This window comes from Triticum dicoccoides, chromosome 5A (genome assembly GCF_002162155.2).
Source record: "Triticum dicoccoides isolate Atlit2015 ecotype Zavitan chromosome 5A, WEW_v2.0, whole genome shotgun sequence".
Taxonomy (NCBI): Eukaryota; Viridiplantae; Streptophyta; class Magnoliopsida; order Poales; family Poaceae; genus Triticum; species Triticum dicoccoides.
In genome coordinates, this window is record NC_041388.1 from 311,759,932 (window position 1) to 311,783,795 (window position 23,864).

The 23,864-nt window shown below is 43.7% G+C and overlaps 1 protein-coding gene across 5 annotated transcripts; it reads right to left on the reverse strand.

The window, feature by feature from the left end:
* Positions 1 to 5,020: 5,020 nt before the first annotated feature.
* LOC119301182 (spermine synthase-like) lies at positions 5,021 to 13,639 on the reverse strand. 5 transcript variants are annotated; one of them, XM_037578095.1, is made up of 12 exons: positions 13,389 to 13,638; positions 10,579 to 10,793; positions 10,415 to 10,459; positions 9,280 to 9,356; positions 9,079 to 9,201; positions 8,793 to 8,897; positions 8,642 to 8,714; positions 8,435 to 8,506; positions 8,129 to 8,324; positions 6,289 to 6,418; positions 5,858 to 5,932; positions 5,021 to 5,310 (listed from the first exon to the last, which is right to left on the reverse strand). In XM_037578095.1, the coding sequence occupies exons 2-12, from the start codon at positions 10,763 to 10,765 to the stop codon at positions 5,236 to 5,238; spliced, it is 1,158 nt and encodes a 385-aa protein (XP_037433992.1). In that variant the 5' UTR covers positions 10,766 to 10,793; positions 13,389 to 13,638; the 3' UTR covers positions 5,021 to 5,235. The 5 variants fall into 5 exon arrangements, 4 of the variants coding, with proteins under 4 accessions (XP_037433992.1, XP_037433993.1, XP_037433994.1 ...); XM_037578096.1 differs by having other exon boundaries at positions 10,579 to 10,816; XR_005146942.1 differs by lacking the exon at positions 5,021 to 5,310 and having other exon boundaries at positions 5,857 to 5,932; positions 8,152 to 8,324.
* Positions 13,640 to 23,864: the final 10,225 nt, after the last annotated feature.

Below are 23,864 nucleotides of genomic sequence, written 5' to 3' on the forward strand. Positions count from 1 at the left end.
TAAAGTAAAAAAATAGAAAAATTAGTTAAATTAATTAATTAATTAACTTAATTAATTTGTCTAATTACCTAATTGATTAATTAGTTAACACTAATAGAAACTGACATGTGGGTCCCCTGCCTAGTTGACCAGTCAACAGGTCAATAGTTGACCTGGTCAACGGGGCCCACTACCAGCCTCTGGTGGCCTTGTTGTGTGCACTCTGCTGGGTGCACATAGCAATTTCACCTTTTAATTTGAATTAGAAATAATTTCAGAAAATTGTTTAAATCTTTGAAAAATCATATAAAATAATCCGTAACTCGGATGAAAAAGTTTTATACATGAAAGTTGCTCAAATTGACGAGACGAATCCGAATATGTGGTTCGTTCGTTCGCCACACGTCCCTAGCATAGCGAACCTGAAACCACCCCCCTCCGTTTCGTTTGTCCAAAAATGCCAAACTTCGGGAAAGCATTCCCGAATGTTATCCCCCTTCGCCGGTAGCGTGTACCATCGCGTTAGAACACGTCTAGCTTTGCTTGTTGTCCTGTTATGCACTTGCTTGCTCTGTATTTACTGTTTCTTCCCCCTCTTCTCTCCGGTAGACCCCGAGACCACTGCTGAGGCCCCAGTGATCGACTACATCGATGACGACCCCTCTTTCTTGCCAGAGCAACCAGGCAAGCCCCTCCCTTGATCACCAGATATCGCCTACTCTTCTCTCTACTGCTTGCATTAGAGTAGTGTAGCATGTTACTGCTTTCCGTTAATCCTATTCTGATGCATAGTCTGTCATTGTTGCTACAACTGTTGATACCTTACCTGCAATCCTAAATGCTTAGTATAGGATGCTAGATTATCATCAGTGGCCCTACATTCTTGTCAATCTGTCATGCTATAATATCGTGTCATGATTACGTCGGGTGTTGATCACGGGTAAATATATACTATATATACATGCTATACAGGTGATGACTAAAGTCGGGTCGGCTCATTGAGTACCTGCAAGTGATTCTGATGTGGGGGCTGAAGGGGCAGGTGGTTCCATCCAGGTAGTGGTGGGCCTGGGTTTCCGATGGCCCCCGACTGTTACTTTGTGGTGGAGCGACAGGGTAGGTTGAGACCACCTAGGAGAGAGGTGGGCCTGGGCCTGGTCGGCGTCCGCAGATACATCAATTAACACGCTTAATGAGATCTTGGTATTTGATCTGAGTCTGGCTACTGGCCTATACGCACTAACCAACTACGTGGGAACAGTTATGGGCATTCGGCGTCGTGGTATCAGCTGAAGCCTTTGTGACGTCAGCGACTGAGCGGCGCGCGCCGGGTTGGACTGGAACGCCTGCTCTTGTATAAGGGAGGCTAGGTCTGCTGACCGGCCGCGTACGCAACGTGCAGGTGTGCAATGGGCGATGGGCCCAGACCCCTGCGCCGTAGGATTTAGATCGGCGTGCTGACCTCTCTGTTGTGCCTAGGTAGGGCTGCGACGTGTTGATCTTCCGAGGCCGGGCATGACCTAGACAAGTGTGTCCGGACAAAGGGGATCGAGCGTGTTGGGAAATGTGGTGCACCCCTACAGGGAAGTTAATCTATTCGAATAGCCGTGATCTTCGGTAACAGAACGACTTGGAGTTGTACCTTGACCTTATGACAACTAGAACCGGTTACTTAATAAAACACACCCTTTCAAGTGCCAGATACAACTCGATGATCGCTCTCTAACAGGGCGACGAGGAGAGGATCGCCGGGTAGGATTATGCTATGCGATGATACTTGGTGAACTTACCATCTACTCTCTTCTACATGTTGCAACAGGGAGGTGGCCAGAAGCGTAGCCTTCGATAGGACTAGCTATCCCCCTCTTATTCCGGTATTCTGCAGTTCAGTCCACATATGATACCTCTTTTCCATTTGATACCAATGCATACATATGTAGTGTAGCTCCTTGCTTGCGAGTACTTTGGATGAGTACTCACGGTTGCTTTGCTTCCCCCTTTCTATACCCGATTGCTGCGACCAGACGATGGAGCCCAGGAGCCAGACGCCACCGTCGACGACGACTCCTACTACACTGGAGGTGCCTACTACTACGTGCAGGCCGTTGACAACGACCAGGAGTAGTTTAGGAGGATCCCAGGCAGGAGGCCTGCGCCTCTTTCAATCTGTATCCCAGTTTGTGCTAGCCTTCTTAAGGCAAACTTGTTTAACTTATGTTTGTACTCAGATATTGTTGCTTCCGCTGACTCGTCTATGATCGAGCTCTTGTATTCGAGCCCTCGAGGCCCCTGGCTTGTAATATGATGCTTGTATGACTTATTTTATTTATAGATTTGTGTTGTGATATCTTCCCGTGAGTCCCTGATCTTGATCGTACACGTTTGCGTGTATGATTAGTGTACGGTCAAACCGGGGCGTCATAGGAATAGAGGTAGATAAGCATAGGGGTAGTTCATACTAGTTCATAGCAGTTCATACGAGTTCATACATGCAAGATCGGAATGCAGAAGGGGGATTGGGGGATTGGGGATAGGGGGTACACAACGGGAACTAGCTGACCGCGGCGGCCGTCACCGGCGTGCGGAGCGGCTAGTCGAGCCGCTGGCCTTCATCTTCTTCTTCATCGCCGTGCGAACCGACGGGTCGTCGTCGTCGTCCTCGACGGAGTCGAGGTCGATCTGCCAGGTAGGACGGTCTGGCTCCGGCGCCCTCGCTGGCATGTGCACCGCTTCTTCTTCCTCCTCCTTAGACTCCCCAGCGATGACCGCCGGCGGCGCGATAGCCATCTTCCAGTACACTGCAGCACGGCGGTCATTAGGAGCCCAGTAGGTCTTGTACTTGCACCACTTCTTCCTCTGTTTAGTGTCATCGGAGACGGCCTGATTCATGGCCCAGCGAATGATGTCAACTGTCATCGCGCCCTTTGCTGGGTCAAGAATCAGCGTCTTCAGCTCTTCTTTAGTGGCCTTCATGAGCACTGCATTAGATTCGTTCTGCATGTCCGGCATGGAGCCGAAGTTCGAGCACACCTCCATGGTGCTCTCGAACTTGGTGCAATCACCAGCCGACCACCCGAGGAAGAAGGCCCTCCAGCCAATACCGCAAGGGAAGGGGTTGGAGCTGGAGCTGGAGCTAGAGCTCATGGCGATGGGGAGGAGGAAGGTTGACAGTGAGATAAGACAGGGGGTGGGTAAGTAGTGGTGGGCAGGGTGAGTAAATATAGGGGGGATGCAGAGGAGGAAAAGAGTGATAGTCATGCTGTTCTAACTACATGCTCTTCAATTAGCCATGAACTCTGTGTTGTGCTTGACTCCATGAATTGTGTGCGGATCAAGGAGAGTAATGAGATGGACACAGAGGTGCTCCCGGCCCTTGACAACAAGGGCAAGCAGCCCCTTCACCAAATGCCCGATGAGGTTGTGTTGCCGCCCACCGCCGAGGAAGACCCGAAGACGCCTGAGGGTGGCGACGACGAGGGCATGGAGGTGCCCCCCAGCAACAAGCGTCGCAAATATGACCACTATCATTAGGAGGATGACCCAACTCACTTCTGTAAGGTCATCCTTGCACCGAAGCTTGAGTGCATCCCCATGCCCCTGGACTTCACCAAGCACTTCATCGCGGTGTCGACGGAGTTCAAGCTCAGGAACAACACCGGCTGCTCCTGGAAGGTGACGGTCAAGCTGATGAACGGCAGGGTGACCCTAGATCAGGGTTGGGCCACCTACGCAGCCGTTCATCAGATTAAGATCGGCTACATGGTGACGTTCAAGCTCCTCACTCCCGACACCCTCAAGGTCATCATCTTCGACAAGGATGGCATTGAGGTCGTCAACAAGTGCGGGAAGCACGACGAAGCCTTTGCCGCCAAGGAGTAGGGCCGGGCCACCTCTTTCCAGCGTACTATCAAGTCTGCTATGAAGTGTGGTACTGCTTATATCTAAAGTATGCTAGTTGATGCTCTGTTTATACTCTATTGTGCTTATGATGTGTGCTGCCGAAGTGTGATGGTAACCTCACCAACTAGCCAAAGAGGTTACCACACATCAGGCGTTGCATACAACCAAACAACATGCTTTGGGTTTGTCCACTAACATGCAGGCAACCAAACACCAGACAATGTGGTTCTGCCCATGCAAGCAAGAGGCCATGAAGGCAACCAAACAACATGCAGATGGTGCATTTGAGGCTATATTTGCATAGCCAGGTTGGGTGGAGAAATGTATGCAATGCGGGTACTGTAGCGCAGGGCAACCAAACATGCCCTTAGTGTACCGGCATGCATATAGGTTGTGCTTGTGTTTGTATGAGAAAAGAGCTAGTAAAGTCGTAGCAGAGCTTCCAAAAATGAAAATCTCTGAGCGAAGATTACCCAGCAGATGTCTGACGGCAAGCCTCAAGAAAATCTGATAAAAGCCTACCAAAATTAACTGTGCAAGGCTTTGTTGCTCATATTTTGACTAGGGAGTAGCCAGAAAGTAGGCAAATAACCACAATGGCACAACAGTTTGGCAATTATTCAAACACGGGCCAAATTCTTGTGCACTACCCAAAGATCGGTACGATTAACTTGGAGAAGAACTAAATAGGAAAAAGACGCATCCAAACGCCGAGCCATCGATGCTGGAGAAGACGCATCCAAACACCGTGATGCTACAACCGGCACCTGTCGATGCTGGAACGGCGGCCACAACTTGCTGCAACCGGCAATCAAAAGATGCTGGGACGACGGCCACAAGCTGCTGCAATCGGCAATCAAAAGATGCAACCGTGGTTTCAATGAACTGGAATCGGCATCAGCCACCAGAAAGCTGCGACTGGGGTGAAGATTTGCTGGGAACAGGGGCAACTCAAGGATGGGGAGCGATGAGGCGTGGGGATTTTTTGTTTCAAGCGACGCGTGGGGATTTTCCAACGGTTACTACTTACAGCGGGGAGGCGACCGGCGCAAGGCTCGGGCCGGACGGCCAGCGCCTAGCAGTGCCCAACTAAATGCACCCGAAATGACTACGCGTGCCCCAGTGCCAATACTACGGTAGGTAGCCACACAACTTTCTCTGGTTTATCCATTCCCAGGAATCAATCCAACAAATCTTATCATACCATCATATCAATCGCACAAAGCGTATTGCCATATCCCACACCAATTATGTTGCTACTATACCAGTAAGTACTTGATGTCCAGCATGGATACTAGTGGAGAGGAACCATTTCCTGATAGCACACGACGGTTGAACAAGTCACGGAGCCCTCATCTAAGCAGTAAGAATTTCACTGTGTGGCACGATGGCAACCTTCGCTGGTTCTGCTGATTTTTCCTCTTGTTGTGCCTGTGATGGTCCAAACAATCTCCAGTTAAGCTTTTTGACAGTTCACTTGTTTGGCATAGGAAGAACCAGGCTAGATAGGGTAGAGAACTAATTCAAGATTACTAGTAGCAAATATGGGCACCACAGGGAGAGTGGTCATCTTACTATAATATTTGAACATATAAACAATGACTTTGTGTCTATATCTCAAAGGCCTGAAAGCAATAAAGCTAGGATATGTAGCGACTAATTAATTTTTTGGACTGTTTGATCTGATTGTATTAGCAGGTAAATGTACAACCAGCCAACAAGTCAAGTCGTCCTAGAACTCAGATGTGAGGAAGCAAATGTTGCAGTCAAGAAAACTCTCAAAATTAAGAAACCACGCCAAATACGAGAGGTAAGCGCCACAAAGGTAGAGCTGTAACTTTTCATGGTTTTCTAGGTAGTCTCAGAAAGCAGGTGAAAAAGTAAATTATGCTTTCAAAAAGTTGTCCAAATTATGAAACACGCATAGTAAAGAGAATACACAGGCAGATTTATCATTTAACAAATTGAAGAAACATACCCCTCTAGTGGAGCCACCGTATGCTTCTAGCTCTCTCTTTGCAAAGGTTGGAAGAACAAACGCTGCTCTGTGCATCTGGTCAGCAGCCAAAAAAAAAAAACAAATCAGTGTGCTTTTTTTTTCCCATACGATTCAGAAAACAAATCAGTGTGCTTAATGGATGGCAATGAATAGTAATGCCAGTTTTCTCACGTCCAAGTTGGAGTGGAGTATTTTTAAAGAATAAAGATGAGGTATATTACAGTAACTTGCGACTTGCAGAGCATGAAATCATTGCAGCAGAAAATTTGAGGAATATTAGAATTCTGCATCATTTTTATTAGAAGTATACTACAGCATATACCAAGACAAAAGCAATACAGTATATTGTAAAATTGGCAAGATAGGTAACTTTCTAAACCAAGATAGGTAACTTTCTAAACAGAAAAAACCTCTGTATTATAGAATCTGATGTCCCTCCCTGCTGTCATAGCGCCTTCTATTTTTTCAATTGGATTTATGGGTGCCAGGAAGTTGACTGGTCGACCCTCTTTGGAACATAGCAAAAACCCAATTGCACCACTGCAAATCAAGTAAATGTTGTGTTACAAGTAAATTTCAAAAGGAGCAACATTTAGCACGTCAAAGACTTCATCTAAAGCTGCAACTCAGCAACATTTGTTTCTCACAACCAGCAGCTCTTAATGCGTATACTAACAGGAATGACAGCCAGCAGTGGGTTGCCTAATCAATGAAATTCAGATATATTATGTTTTAATTTTTTGTACCAAATTTACAAGGGCAGCTGACACCAACACTTAATAATAGTTGTTTAACTAAAAGGTTAGATAAATTGGCCCAACTTCTCTTTCTAGGAGGAATATGCCCTGAACTCCCAAGATAAAATAGCATCCCTAACAGCATTTATCTTTCACAAAACAGCAATACAAAATCTCTTATTTGATGCCGATGTGGAATATGCAACGTGTCGAATATTTCCATCTCTTGTCTCTCGATGTGTTTCTGAACACAGCATATCAGGATGGTTTCTTATTTGCTTCATATAAATCAGGAATGTATTCATGGCAACAATACCTATCCAATAATAATAAAAGACTGCTCAAAGTAAATAACTGGTGCAACAAAAAATAAAGAAAACATTAATAGCTTCAATAAAATGTTCAATTTGCATAAAGAGGTTTAGGTTTGATGTTTGATCCACCACAGTGCCAAACGGGTCCATATAGGTTACAATTGGTCACTACTGTAAAATTTCAACATCTCGCATCAACCAGCTAACACGACATAAACCAGGTAAAATGTATATATAATGTTGGGAATGTTTTCTCACTAATATTTTGTCACAATAAGACGCTCCTTGCATGAGTTGAGTTAAATCTGAAACATCCTATCATTGATTGCCCAGCGCTGCAACCAATTTAGCTGCCAACAATAGTGACACCCATGAGGATGAAGCCAGAAAAGTAGTGCACCATTAGAACTAACCAAGTCCTATGTGCCACCACACTACTAAACTCCTCTCGCTGAGATGTCAAAAAAGAAAGAAGAATGTGTATGCAGCAAGCTTATTCCAAGTCCCTAGTATGTGCATCTACCCAACTGAGAATAGCACAATAAGGAATTTGCACGGCTTGCATGCATTAACAAAAGAAGAAGAAAAAGCAAGGAAACACAACAAACCATACCCATATATGTTATGTCTTAACGGTTTCAGTAATGAAAAGCTTTATTGTTTCATGCCATCTAATATATCTAATCTACATGGCATATAAATACATGAACTGCGTTACAACCAAATAAAAAGGCTAAGTCTGTACTAATAGGTGCATGCTAGATTTAGCACATCATGTGGCTTGGCTGTTCCTATGAGATATAATAGCAAACTGCCAAATCTATCAAAACAAAATATATACAGGGATGGCATATGCTTTTATTATGATCCAAAACAATGAAATTGACCTAACAGCACTTCGATGGGAAAAAAACAAAGAAAAATTACAGGTACAATTATAACAATACATAGTTTTATTTCTCTATTTGCAATTAAATTACTTTACATAACAGTGGTACAAAAACTTTTGAGCAGATGATGCAAAAATATGGGTGGATAGTTAGTATGTTTTTTAACTCAGAAGTTGTTCGAAAGGAAAAAAAATCAGAAGTTGAAACAGAATGTGCAGTAGCTTGCAAAACGAAACATTAACCTAAGTAAAGACCACAAAACAGGCATGCATAAGAAATTGATGGAGTATATGAAAAGGGTGAAAAAACCTAGGATATGTTGGGACACTTGCCCAGGCATAGTGGACAGAACCCTTGAAAGTCTCACAGCAGATCGAAAGCATGTCCTGAATCAGATGTGTATGCAACCACATACTCTCAGCTTGATTACAAAGAACACCACCAGGTCTCAAAGCTCTAGCAATTGTCTCAAAAAATGGCTTCTCTACAAGTTCCTGAGCAGGCCCTGCAATTGACAGTGCCGAATGGATAATGTAAAAATGGCAAGAACAAAGATAAATACTCATGCGTTTAACTTGTCAAAAAAGAAGATATGCCACAGTTGCATAAGCTGACCTATAGGATCTGATGAATCAACAATAATAGCATCATATGTCCCTTCAGGAGAATTTCTTAGGAACTCCACAGCTGGAAGGAAAACAACTCCAGTATGAAATTTACAACATCAACTTAAAGCTACACCTAGTGGTTGCAAATATATATGATATTTACAACATCAACAAGTACTGTTGTAGTTATGGCCTCATGGGATTATCAACATACCATCACCAACATGAAGTCGAACACGAGGATCCTTAAATCCGACAGATAAGTCTGGGAAGAAATCTTTACAAACCTACACAGTAAGATGCATGTCAGAAATTTTAATAACATGGTTATATTTCTACATATAGGTCATAGGAGAATTTTGTACATCAATAACTAGCTGATCAATTTCACATATATCAATAGACTCCACTGAACCATGTCTGGCTATCTCTCGAAGTACACCACCATCTCCACCTCCAATAACCAAAACCTGCAATGTAGTTTCTAAGAACATAAGTGACTAGAGTGCTACATTTTCAATGGAAATGCAGATAAGAAAGGTTAAATCTGCTGCTATATAGCAGCAGAATGTCGTCAATACAATTTCAATCATTAGATCAAAAGAGTCATATAATTCACTGTATAAGAAGGAACATAGATCACATGATTACCTTCTTAGGAGAAGGAATTGAACAGAGTGGGAGATGAGTAATCATTTCCTGGTAGGCACATTCATCCTTATCAGTCAATTGTACAATACCATCAAGCACAAGGACTTTTCCATAGGTTAACGACTGCATACAAAAACAACCAGGTTACACAACAGAAGGCAAACACAATTTTCCCTCTGGGTGTTAATAGATGAAGATAACCTCAAAAATCAACACTTCTTGGTATGGTGACTTCCCCTGGTACAGGATCTTTTCCACTTTCAAGGAATGGGTCTCTCCTGAGTAGGGAAAATGAAATCACAATGAATGAGCAAGAAGTGGGGCTTGTTTCATTGCACAAGTAAATGCCCGAGAAAAATGAAAAGTGAGATGGTAAAGAGCAATTGGAAAATTCAATGTGCTTGAAGCGCATAGTACATGTAAACAAATAGTATATTTGCAGAAACAATTGAACATACTTAAGGACAAGAAGTCAAGATTCCTGAGTATAACCAATACACACATGATCCGATGAAACATAAACACGTTAAGGAGGTCAGGAACGAAACTAGTGCCAGAGACATGCGCAAGAGAACTGGTAGTATTTGTAAAAGAAACAGTTAGGGTAACACAGATGATTCAATGTTCAAATAAAAAAATTAAAATTCCAGAGGTCCGGATATATGAAACAGAACAAAAATCCATAAGAGTTTTGTTTCGGAAGGACTGAAATTAGACACGAAAACCATTGACAACAAGAGCACTGGGCTGCATATGCTCTCTAATCAGATGATGACTAAAGAGGAAAATTACACAAACCCAGATCACCACTTCAGCATGGAAAGGCAACAGTGTGCCACTGGTATAACAAACTAATGAAGAGAACACAATGCCTGCTTGTGGTAAACATGTTACTATGTTAGATCAACTTTGTCCACCATACTTCACAATAACCATGTCAAAAGGGGTGTGTTGAGTAAGTATATTGATAACATAACTAAAAATTAACCAATACCATTTGTTTAAACAAAAGTGAAGAGGTTGTAGACTCATATTTATCAATAGTAAGAATTTCTCCTGTCAATACTGAGCCGGGCTAAATTATTTTCCCAAAACAGAAAGGCAAAAGCATTCATTCATTAAAAACCCATTTTATCGATTCAGCACTAATACCATGCCTTAACATCAATGCAGGCATGCATCTGTTCAACCAGTAATCAAGTGTCTACCAGAATAGCATTTTCTCGCATGAATGGATGTAGAAAACTTAACATTACATTCCTATCGTGGATTATTATTCTAATGGCAGGTATAACCATCAAGCAATAGAAAAAAAAGGCACCGGTGAGAGAAATACCTGGCCACATTGGATTATTGTAATACTGCAGTTTGCTCGCTTTACCTGCATATGAAGCAATCAAATTTAGACAAAATAACTGGAGAATGATAGGAAGTTATAGTATTTCTGTTGTCAAGTACAAGTAGCAAGGATGATGCAATTGAGCACCAAGCTGGACATACCACATCGTGAGCGGGTTTCCGTGAACCATCCCGATACCACAGTGGCATGGCACTTGGCCTCAGATTCAGGTGCTGCAGCCCTCGCCTTGACACAGCAAGGAGGCAGTGGCTTTGCTGGGCTCTCAACCCCACTTCCCGTTGTCTGTGATGTCCCAGTCAAACCATTTCTTGCGTCTCCACCCTCCATGGATCCTGTTCTTTGAGGTTCCCAGCCTCTGAATCAAAGGAAAACCACAGACTTGAAGGAACAATAAGTATACAGCACAGGAGAATACACAATTTCTGCAGGAAACTTGGCACTAGATAGTAAATCAAATAAGATTATGATACCCAAATGCACATATGCGCAAGAAAATGCAGGTCGTAATGAATGCCAAAAGATCACTAACACACATAACAAGCATGCACCATCACAGACATATAAGTGGATGAGAAACTCAGTACACATGCTCTGCAAGGCTCAGCAACACCAAGGTTTACGAGTCGACGAGCCGTTCCAGGGTTGAGACTAATAGACCAATCGTGACTAGTCTAGTCTAGTGCTGGACTAGTCGACGTGGAACTGTAGTACTCAACTACTAATACCTAGTAGTAGTCATTGTTTTTAAGGCCTAACCCCACTTTATTCTTGAGGCGGACATAGAAGAAACAGAGCAGCCAAGCAGTTTAGCATGTACCGTATATTATTGCAAGGAAAAATAATAAAGACTGAGAGATTCGGCCACTACCTATGCACTTCCTTGTGGCCGAAAAGCCCATCTACTAGCTATATATTCCCCCTATGACCTAATTCTACTATCCTCATTCACTTCTCCCTGCACCACAGCCGCCACACACCTTCTGCTCTCTTTCCTCGTAACAGCACACAACCCTAAAACTCCTCCCTGCTCATCATGACCCTAGTCTTCTCTGACTCTCCCTCACTGCAGCATCCCTCCTTCAACAGCAGAGTAGATCGGGTAAGGGAAGGAACAGAACCAGCGGAGGGAGAGCGGAGCAATGCTCCTTGCCACCACTGCCGGTGGCGGCGGGTCAGTGGGTGCTGGCGGCAGCCTCGTCCCAGGCGCGGCTCGTTCTAGAGCAAGCCTGAAAACCTAGCTCTCCAATTTTACCCTCCCACGGCTGCGAGCTGGCTCACTTATCCCCTCTCAAATTTGAGTCGAGCGACTCATAGAGCACGACTAGTCCAGACTAGTCTACGACTAACCTCTCGACAGCTCAACTCAGCTTGGTAGTCTACATGAGAATCCTAGTCGACATTCACATTGCTACTCATAGACTAGTCCTTCGACACGTAATCAGTGAGCAACACACTAACCTAGTATTGATTACAAGAACATGGATTTTAAGAGCAGCATGCATTGATCACAAGAACTGAGAACCTTTTCATAAGAGATGAGGTTTTGGAGTGAACAAGTGTTGCCCGCTTAATGAAAGAACCGATTTTGAGCCGATACCAAAAGTGGAAAAGAAAAAAGGAGCGGCAAATACGAGAGGATTTTACGTTTAGGGTAGGATAGGATTCCAGAAGCTCCTTGCGAATACCGTACTGACCTGTGAATGGTGAATCGAGGTAGGGCAAGGATGTGGCTGCACAAGGTAAGAAGAAATAAGGGCAGGACAGGGAGCACAAGGGTGATGGCTTATCTGCTACTCCTCCAGACACGAAATTCTGCAACTAGCTACGGGTGGAGCTAGAATCTCGATGGATCAACAACTTTCGGGATCTGTGCTGCTCAATGTATTCAATGCATTTTGAGTTGATTGTCGTATTGAGTTGAGTTGAGGTGAGGTGAGTAGCTGGGCAGCTAGTGCTACAGCACAATGTCAAAATGCCCATTTGTGCGATAGCATTAACTTCTATCAAATTTATTAGGCGCTGTTTCATTTACTTTGGAGTAACTTTCTTATTGACAGAGTGATGCCCCAGTTATCACCTTCCTAGTCATTTCCAACCGTCCATTGTTGAACTGTGTGGAAATGTTGTACTCCGCATTTGATTATGTCCCAACTATATGGTAAAGAGAAAAAGAAGCTTCTAAAGTTGAGTGCATTGACAGATGTATGCTTAATGCTACAAAGCATAACAGAACCAGGACAAAAATAAAATAAAAGCCAACAGTTCAAGTACATGACCCAAAAAAAGTAAACTAAAAGTCATATCCAGGTTTGCCTGATTCGCCATGCCAACCAGTTTCTCATCTTAAGAACATTTAGATGGTGTCAAAAGGTAAGTGTTCTGACACATGTAAATTCGAAACCATTTGAGTGTCCCAACCACTATGAAATAAGAGCTATGCCAAATCGTGTAGCACTCAGGTCATTCCAACCCCACATGGGTCTCCCTAGCATATGATTCGACTGTATAAACGATTTTATGCCGTTTGTACCGCAATTCAAATCTCACAAATAGGTTGGTGGCACATGTCACCAAACAGACCTGGACGTCCCTCTCCATCTACAATTTTTTTTCTTCCTGGAGTATATAGCTGCTGTAGGGTGTAGTGAGATGGCCAAATAATGGGGCAAAGCCGTGAAGGAGATGGCAAATTGAAACGGGGAAATGGAAGGGAGAGGAGCTCCTTCTGGGAGCGTGGCCATGGAGGGTAATTTCCGATCGAAAAACTAGCCAATCTATCGGATGAAGCATGCAATGTTTGCAGAGTTTGTCACTGTATCGGCATGCCCTAATCCATAAGTAGCTACATGATGATACGAAGATAGAACATGTCCGGCGGGTTTAATCAACAAATCTGCGAAGCGCGAAGCGCGAACCGCATGAGTAGAACCTAAGCGACGGCGAGCTTTACCTGGTCGCGGAACAGGCGCTGCGGGGTGGGGGGAGCCGACGACGAAGTTGGAGCGCGGGAGAAGGGAGGCGGCGCAACCCTAGTGGCTGGCAGCGGTGACGCTTGATGCCAGGCGAAATCGGAGTCGAACTGCGGTGGCGGAGGTCGACTGAGCGGCGGCAGGGAGCCGGAGGCGGGAGGGCAAGGATGGGGTGGCGGCGCCGGTGGAGGGCCGTAGGAACGCGGCGCCAGGTCCTCAGTCTGGCCGTGACAGTAGCCTTGGTCTTATCGGATTCAACCCGTCACCCGTGGGTTCAGGGTTCGGACCGTGTGTTGGACCCGCTTTGCCTGGTGAAAACCAGACCGGTCCAGAACCATCCAGTCCACCGTAGAACGCGATTAAATTGTACTATGCCATTTTTCTTTCCTATTTATTAACGACGGGTCTAAATTTTATACAGTAATATTTTTTAGACATTTTCGTCTAAATTTTATACAATACTCCCTCCATTGCACAATGTAATGCTTCCTCTATTCACGTGTTTCAATTTTGACCGTAAATTTAACTACCAAGATCAATTGCGGCGGGAGCAAAAATTATATCAATGAATTCGTATTCGAAAGAAGTTTTCAATTATATAATTTTTTCTCCCGCCGCAGTTGGTCTCGTTGGTTAAATTTATGATCAAAGTTGGACCTCGGAAAGCGCGGGCGCACTATATTTTGGAATGGAGGGAGTAGTACTTTTAGACATTTTCGTCCACTCTAAAGCTAAATAACACTTAAAAAGACTCTTTTGTCCCTCATGCAGCATGTTTATGTTGTGTGTGTGCGCTGCTGCGTGTTTGTGTATGTGTGTGCGCGCGTGTGCTGTTCGTGCGTGTTGCTCGGTGTGTGCTGTTGTTGCCGTGTGTGTTGTTGTGCATGCTGCTGCGTGTGTGTGCGTGCTGCTATGTATGTTGCTCGTTGTGTGCTGTTGCGTGTGTGTATGCTGCGTGAGTGTGTGTGTGCTGCAGTGCGTGCGCGTGTAATCATAAGTGTGAGTCTTGTTCAAATAAGAACTACACCCAAGCACCGGTTCACCCACATATCAAATTGTAAAAGTAACGAACGCAAATCAAACAAACATGATGAAAGTGACTAGATGAAATTTCCGTGTGTCCTCAAGAGCGCTTTGCTTATTCTAAGAGATCGTTTCGGGTCCTTTGGTACAAAACGGATTGGGCTATTTTGTTGCACCTTTGTTACTGTTACTACTTATTGCTCGTTATAAATTACCTTGCTATCGAACTATCTGTTACCGTTAATTTCAGTGCCTGCAGACAATACATTGCTAAAAAACGCTTGTCATTTCCTTCTGCTCCTCGTTGGGTTCGACACTTTTACTTATCAAAAGGACTACGATTGATCCCTTATACTTGATGAAATTTTCGTTTGTCCTCAAGAGCACTTTGCTTATTATAAGAGATTGTTCCGGGTCCTTTGTTACAAAAAGGATTGGGGTACTTTGCTGCACCTTTGTTACCGTTACTACTTATTGCTCGTTACAAATTACCTTACTATCGAACTATCTGTTACCGATAATTTCAGTGCCTGCAGACAATACCTTGCTGAAAATCGATTGTCATTTCCTTCTGCTCCTCGTTGGGTTCGAAACTCTTACTTATCAAAAGGACTACGATTGATCCCCTATATCCTTATGGGTCGTCATGCAATTCTAATGCCTTTTCTCTCTTAATTTGCAAGATTTACATGAAGAGGGAGATTGCCGACAGCTGAAGTTCTGGACTTGAAAAAGCTACATTAGAGATACCTATTTTGCACACCCCCAAATGACCTGAAATTTTACGGAGAACTTTTATGGGATATATAAAAATACTAGAACAAAGAAGTACTAGAGGGGGCCCACTAGTTGACCACAAGGCAACAGGGCGCGGCCACCCCCTGGGCGTGCCCTGATGCCTTGTGGGGCCCCTGGTAGGCCTCCGGCCCCCATATTCAGCTATATGAACGGTTTTGACTTATAAAAAAATCAAGAGAAGACTTTCGGGATGAAGCGTCGGCGTCTCAAGGCTGAACCTGGGCAGGAGCACTTTAACTCTCCAGCGGAGTGATTTCGCCGGGGACACTTCCCTCCGGGAGAGGGAAATCAAAGTCATCGACATCACCAACACCCCTCTCATCATGGGAGGATCAATCTTCATCAACATCTTCACCATCACCATCTCATCTCAAACCCTAGCTTATCTCTGGTATTCAATCTTTGTCCCAGATGTTGGGGAACGCGGTATTTCAAAAAAATTCCTACAATCATGCAAGATCTATCTAGGAGATGCATAGCAACGAGAGGGGAGAGTGTGTCTACGTACCCTCGTAGACCGAAAGCGGAAGCGTTTAGTGACGTGGTTGATGTAGTCGAATGTCTTCGCGATCCAACCGATCAAGTACAGAACGCACGACACCTCCGCGATCTGCACACGTTCAGCTCAGTGACGTCCCTCGAACTTCTTGATCCAGTTGAGGCCAAGGGAGAATTTCGTTAGCACAGCGGCGTGGTGACGGTGATGATGAAGTTACCAACGCAGGGCTTTGCCTAAGCACTACGACAATATGACCGGGGTGTAAAACTGTGGAGAGGGGCACCGCACACGGCTAAAGATCAACTTGTGTGTCTATGGGGTGCCCCCCTCCCCCGTATATAAAGGAGGGGAGGAGGAGGTGAAGGAAATATGCCCTAGAGGCAATAATAAAGTTGCTATTTATATTTCCTTATATCATGATAAATGTTTTATTGCTATTGCTTTCTTCATGACTTATACATGTTCCTATGACTATGAGATTATGCAACTCCCGAATACCGGAGGAACACTTAGTGTGCTATCAAACGTCACAACATAACTGGGTGACTATAAAGATGCTCTACAGGTGTCTCCGATGGTGTTTGTTGAGTTGGCATAGATCGATATTAGGATTTGTCACTCCGTGTATCGGAGAGGTATCTCTGGGCCCTCTCGGTAATACTCATCAATATAAGCCTTGCAAGCAATGTGACTAATGAGTTAGTTGCGGGACGAAGTATTACGGAACGAGTAAAGAGACTTGCCAGTAACGAGATTGAACTAGGTATGATGATACCGATGATCGAATCTCGGGCAAGTAACATATCGATGACAAAGGGAACAACGTATGTTGTCATGTGGTTTGACCGATAAAGATCTTCGTAGAATATGTAGGAATCAATATGAGCATCCAGGTTCCGCTATTGGTTATTGACCGGAGATGAGTCTCGGTCATGTCTACATAGTTCTCGAACCCGTAGGGTGCGCACGCTTAACGTTCTATGATGATATGTATTATGAGTTATGTGATTTGATGTACCGAAGATAGTTCGGAGTCCCGGATGTGATCACGAACATGCCGAGGAGTCTCGAAATGGTCGAGACCTAAAGATTGATATATTGGAAGGCTATGTTTGGGCACCAGAAAGGTTTCAGATAGGTTCGGGCATTTTCCGGAGTACCGGGGGGTTACCGGAACCCCCTGGGGAGTTAATGGGCCTTAATGGGCCATGGTGGGAGAGAGAAGGAGGCGGCCAAGTGGGAGGCGCGCGCCCCCCAAGCCCAATCTGAATTGGGAGGGGGGCCGGGCCCCCTTTCCTTCTTTCCCTCTCCCTCTTCTTCTCCTACTCCAACTAGGAAAGGGGGAAACCTACTCCTACTAGGAGTAGGAATCCCCCCTTGGGGCGCGCCATACGAGGCCGACCCTCCCCTCCTCCACTCCTTTATATACGGGGGAGGGTGGCACCCCATAGACACATAAGTTGATTTCTTAGCCATGTGCGGTGCCTCCCTCCACAGATTTCCACCTCGGTCATATTGTCGTAGTGCTTAGGCGAAGCCCTGCGTCAGTAACTTCATCATCACCGTCACCATGCCATCGTGCTCACGAAACTCTCCCTCGGCCTCAGCTGGATCTAGAGTTCGAGGGACATCACGGAGCTGAACGTGTGCAGATCACAGAGGTGCCGTGCGTTCGGTGCTTGATCGGTTGGATCGCAAAGATGTTCGACTACATCAACCGCATTACTTAATGCTTCCGCTTTCGATCTATGAGGGTACGTGGACACACTCTTCCCGCTCGTTGCTATGCTTCTCCTAGATAGATCTTGCATGATCGTAGGCAAATTTTTGAAATACTGCGTTCCCCAACAGTGGCATCAGAGCCAGGTCTATGCGTAGATGTTATATGCACGAGTAGAACACAAAGGAGTTGTGTGTGTGGGTATATACATATTGCTTGTCGTTACTAGTTGATTCTTGATTCGGCAGTATTGTTGGATGAAGCGGCACGAACCGACATTACATGACCGTGTTCATGAGACTAGTTCTACCGACGTGCTTTGCACACAGGTGGGTAGCGGGTGTCTATTTCTCCAACTTTAGTTGAATCGGTTTCAATGAACAGGGTTCTTTCTGAAGATCAAAAAGCAATCACTATACTACGTTGTGGTTTTGATGCGTAGGTAAGAACAGTTCTTGCTAGAAGCCCGTAGCAGCCACATAAAACATGCAACAACAAAGTAGAGGACATCTAACTTGTTCTTGCAGGGCATGTTGTGATGTGATATGGTCAAGAAGTGATTATATAAATTTTTGTATGAGATGATCATGTTTTGTAACACTATTATCGGCAACTGGCAGGAGCCTTATGGTTGTCGCTTTATTATATGAAATGCAATCGCCATGTAATTGCTTTACTTTATCACTAAGCGGTAGCGATATTCGTAGAAGCAATAGTTGTCGAGACGACAACGATGCTTCGATGGAGATCAATGTGTCAAGCTGGTGACGATGGTGATCATGGCGGTGCTTTGGAGATGGAGATCAAAGACACAAGATGATGATGGCCATATCATATCACTTATATTGATTGCATGTGATGTTTATCCTTTATGCATCTTATTTTGCTTAGTTCGGCGGTAGCATTATAAGATGATCTCTTACTAAATTTCAAGGTATAAGTGTTTTCCCCGAGTATGCACCGTTGCTACAGTTCGTCGTGCCGAGACACCACGTGATGATCGGGTGTGATAAGTTCTACGTTCACATATAACGGGTGCAAGCCAGTTTTGCACAAGCAGAATACTCGGGTTAAACTTGACGAGCCTAGCATATGCACATATGGCCTCGGAACACTGAGACCGAAAGGTCGAGCGTGAATCATATAGTAGATATGATCAACATAGTGATGTTCACAATTGAAAACTACTCCATCTCACGTGATGATCGGACATGGTTTAGTTGATGTGGATCATGTGATCACTTAGATGATTAGAGGGATGTCTATCTAAGTGGGAGTTCTTAATTAATATGATTAACTGAACTTTAATTTATCATGAACTTAGTACCCGGTAGTATTTTGCATGTCTATGTTGTTGTAGATAAATGGCCCATGCTACTGTTCCTTTGAATTTTAATGCGTTCCTAGAGAAAGCTAAGTTGAAAGATGATGGTAGCAACTACACGGGCTGGGTCCGTAACTTGAGGATTATCCTCATTGCTGCACAGAAGAATTACGTCCTGAAAGCACCGCTGGGTGACAAGCCTGCTATAGATGCTGCTGGCGACGTTAAGAACGTCTGGCAAAGCAAAGCTGGTGACTACTCGATAGCTCAGTGTGCCATGCTTTACGGCTTAGAACCGGGACTTCAATGACGTTTTGAACGTCATGGAGCATATGAGATGTTCCAGGAGTTGAAGTTAATATTTCAAGCAAATGCTCGGATTGAGAGATATGAAGTCTCCAATAAGTTCTACAGCTGCAAAATGGAGGAGAATAGTTCTGTCAGTGAGCATATACTCAGAATGTCTGGGTACCACAACCACTTGACTCAGCTGGGAATTAATCTTCCTGATGATAGTGTCATTGATAGAGTTCTTCAATCACTGCCACCAAGCTACAAGAGCTTCATGATGAACTATAATATGCAAGGGATGGATAAGACTATTCCCGAGCTCTTCACAATGTTAAAGGTTGCGGAGGTAGAAATCAAGAAGGAGTATCAAGTGTTGATGGTCAACAAGACCACCAGTTTCAAGAAGAAGGGCAAAGGGAAGAAAGGGAACTTCAAGAAGAACGGCAAGCAAGTTGCTGCTCAAGTGAAGAAGTCCAAGTCTGGACCTAAGCCTGAGACTGAGTGCTTCTACTGCAAAGGGACTGGTCACTGGAAGCGGAACTGCCCCAAGTATTTGGTTGATAAGAAGGATGGCAAAGTGAAAGGTATATTTGATATACATGTTATTGATGTGTATCTTACTAATGCTCGCAGTAGCGCCTAAGTATTTGATACTAGTTCTGTTGCTAATATTTGCAACTCGAAATAGGGGCTACGGATTAAGCGAAGATTGGCTAAGTACGAGGTGACGATGTGCGTGGGAAATGGTTCCAAAATCGATGTGATCGCCGTCGGTACGCTACCTCTACATCTATCTTCGGGATTAGTTTTAGACCTGAATAATTGTTATTTGGTGCCAACGTTAATCATGAACATTATATTTGGATCTTGTTTGATGCGAGACGATTATTCATTTAAATCAGAGAATAATGGTTGTTCTATTTATATGAGTAATATCTTTTATGGTCATGCACCCTTGATGAGTGGTCTATTTTTACTAAATCTTGATAGTAGTGATACACATATTTATAGCATTGAAGCCAAAAGATATAAGTTTAATAATGATAGTGCAACTTATTTGTGTCACTGTCGTTTAGGTCATATTGGTGTAAAGCGCATCAAGAAACTCCATGCAAATGGACTTTTGGAATCACTTGATTATGAATCACTTGATGCTTGCGAACCATGCCTCATGGGCAAGATGACTAAGACTCCGTTCTTCGAAACAATGGAGCGAGCAACAAACTTATTGAAAATAATACATACTGATGTATGCAGTCCAATGAGTGTTGATGCTCGCGGTGGGTATCGTTATTTTCTGACCTTCACAGATGATTTGAGTAGATATGGGTATATCTACTTGATGAAACATAAGTCTGAAACATTGGAAAAGTTCAAAGAATTTCAGAGTGAAGTGGAAAATCATCGTAACAAGAAAATAAAGTTTCTACGATCTGATCGTGGAGGAGAATATTTGAGTTACGAGTTTGTTCTTCATTTGAAACAATGTGAATAGCTTCGCAACTCACGCCACCCGGAACACCACAACGAAATGGTGTGTCCAAACATCGTAACCGCACTTTATTAGATATGGTGCGATCTATGATGTCTCTTACTAATTTACCGCTATTATTTTGGGGTTATGCTTTAGAGACAGTTGCATTCACATTAAATAGGGCACCATCGAAATCCGTTGAGACGACACCATATGAACTGTGTGAAGGAAATATGCCCTAGAGGCAATAATAAAGTTATGATTTATTTCCTTATATCATGATAAATGTTTATTATTCATGCTAGAATTGTATTAACCGGAAACATAATACATGTGTGAATACATAGACAAACAAAGTGTCACTAGTATGCCTCTACTTGACTAGCTCGTTGATCAAAGATGGTTATGTTTCCTAACCATAGACATGAGTTGTCATTTGATTAACGGGATCACATCATTAGGAGAATGATGTGATTGACTTGACCCATTCCGTTAGCATATCACTTGATCGTTTAGTTTGTTGCTATTGCTTTCTTCATGACTTATACATGTTCCTATGACTATGAGATTATGCAACTCCCGTTTACCGGAGGAACACTTTGTGTGCTACCAAACATCACAACGTAACTGGGTGATTATAAAGGTGCTCTACAGGTGTCTTCAAAGGTACTTGTTGGGTTGGCGTATTTCGAGATTAGGATTTGTCACTCCGATTGTCGGAGAGGTATCTCTGGGCCCTCTCGGTAATGCACATCACCTAAGCCTTGCAAGCATTGCAACTAATGAGTTAGTTGCGGGATGATGTATTACGGAACGAGTAAAGAGACTTGCCGGTAACGAGATTGAACTAGGTATTGAGATACCGACGATTGAATCTCGGGCAAGTAACATACCGATGACAAGGGAAACAACGTATATTGTTATGCGGTCTGACCGATAAAGATCTTCGTAGAATATGTAGGAGAGCATCCAGGTTCCGCTATTGGTTATTGACCGGAGACGTGTCTCAGTCATGTCTACATAGTTCTCGAACCCATAGGGTCCGCATGCTTAACGCTACGATGACAGTTATATTATGTGTTTATATGTTTTGATGTACCGAAGGAGTTCGGAGTCCCGGATGAGATCGGGGACATGACGAGGAGTCTCGAAATGGTCGAGACATAAAGATCGATATATTGGACAACTATATTCGGACTTCGGAAAGGTTCCGAGTGATTCAGGTATTTTTCGGAGTACCGGAGAGTTACGGGAACTAGTAGACTGCCCGTGCGTTGCTACGGGCTTTTGAAATATTTTGCTGGTGTTATATAAAGTTAATGCATATTAAATTTCACATGTAGAGACAATATAGCACGAACATAATTGCATAATAATTGAAGTCCACTTCACTTACAATAATTGATAACAAAAATGCAAATTGATGATGTATACATATAGAAATAATTGAAGTCCACTTCACTTACAATAATTGATAACAAAAATGCAAATTGATGATGTATACATATAGAGCAATGATCCAATTAAAAATCCATTACAAATTATGAAGATCTACTACATGATGCGCTTAAGAAATTCTCGTCCAATGGAAAAGATTCTTTAGCTTCATTCGCACCATGTTTTAGAAAATATAATAAAAACTGCTCCTCAATTCATACTCATCCCACACAAGCAAAAAAATGTAGTTAGCACGAGTACTTCACATCCAAGGTCTTCAAACATTTAACAGACAATACGTATCGCGCAAAGCGGCTTAACCGGTTCTTTACTGTTCCACCAGAGCATAAAATGAAAACCAAAATAGCGAGGCACATCCCCGCAATTTCCAAAATTAATATTATATTATATATAGTGATGACAAAAATAAATGTTTGTATTCCGAATTTGTTACCCGCCTATGCTCATTGGAATACCATACAGATATAAACGTTGTTGTTCAGATATATCGGAATCCCAATCGGCTTGCTTTATTTCGAGTGCTTCTGTATGTATGGTATGGGCTAGAATATGTATAAATGAATCAAACAAATGATTAAGTTCAGCCGTGTTTGCTTTATTTCGAGTGCTTCTTTATGTATGATACGAGCTATAGTGCATATAAATAAATCAAATAAACGATTAAGGCCGTTTCCAAGGTTGAAATTCATTTCTCTTACATCCGGGCGTGTTTGAGCATCAAACAAGCCCCTAACAGGCTATCCAAAATCCAACCATCTAGACAGTCCATCCACCCCCAAATCCAGCCCATGGGGGAGACATATGGTTGTCCGCACTATCTGTCATGTTATCTTAAACAGGCGGTCCAAAGTCTCAACAAAAAATTCCACCCCATGACGCACCCTTCCCTTTTCCTGCAGGACCCTCCCTTCCTGCTTGATTTCTTGCTGTAGCAGGACATTTCTCACTGGAGCACTCTCCTTTAAAGGCAGATGATGCCCGCATCACCATCGCAATGACACATCTCTCCTTCGCACCGTACTTCCCCACGGACCGCTAATAAAGAGTCCACCACCAACCGCCCTACTCTCTGCCCTAATCCTCCCTTCCCGTGCTCACGCCGATCCCACCGCCAGCAAGGGGGGCGAGGCATGCGCCGTCCATGACACCCCCGAGCCAAGAAGGAGGATCCGACGTCTCCTGATCCATTGCCATGTTGTAACACAGAAATGAATGTCGTGTATTATGATGAAATAAAAATATGATATAGCTGTTGGCTTGCAACTGATACACCACCGTGTCCATTATTAACTCTTGAAACAACCCCCCAATGCATATACCCTTTCATCCTAACCAAAAAAATGTATGACTTAATGAAAAAATATGAACCGCTCACTCATGCAATTTGCTGCAATGCCATCTCTAACTAAATGCACTTTGCCATATTTTCTAAGGTATGGAAATTATTCCGCTCAGACAGCCATAACTGAACATATCAACCCAAATAACCATCACCCACTCTTAAACCTCACTTTTATAATAAAATCCACTAACTTGTGTTCAAATTGAACTAGTAATCGACGCCGCCTTGGCAGGCCATCAACAAAGGACAAGGGCGGAAATGACCTTCCTATCTTAGTGCTAGTACCACCTGCTTATATACTGGACCCACCCTTCATGCCGGGCTCTACCACAATGGCGACACATAAAATATATCAGAATAATGTACCACCATTTATGTTCTTCAAGCATGGCGGTGTGAGCTTTTCAGTGGAGCCAGACACGGTGATAAGGATACTAACAGCTTAATAGACGGGAAGGAACATAACCTCCAAGAGAGCGAGTAGACAATTCAACCTTGGTAACACACACATTTATTGAGACACTTCCT

Bases quoted from the DNA above. Each gene is read 5' to 3' on its own strand.
- LOC119301182 (XM_037578095.1), bottom strand. From the start codon at position 10,765: ATGGAGGGTGGAGACGCAAGAAATGGTTTGACTGGGACATCACAGACA. The intron at 9,357-10,414 runs GTATTTCTCTCA...TTCCCTACTCAG, and splicing joins CAATAATCCAATGTGGCCAG to GAGAGACCCATTCCTTGAAA. The intron at 8,507-8,641 runs GTATGTTGATAA...TTTTCCTTCCAG, and splicing joins TCGACTTCATGTTGGTGATG to CTGTGGAGTTCCTAAGAAAT.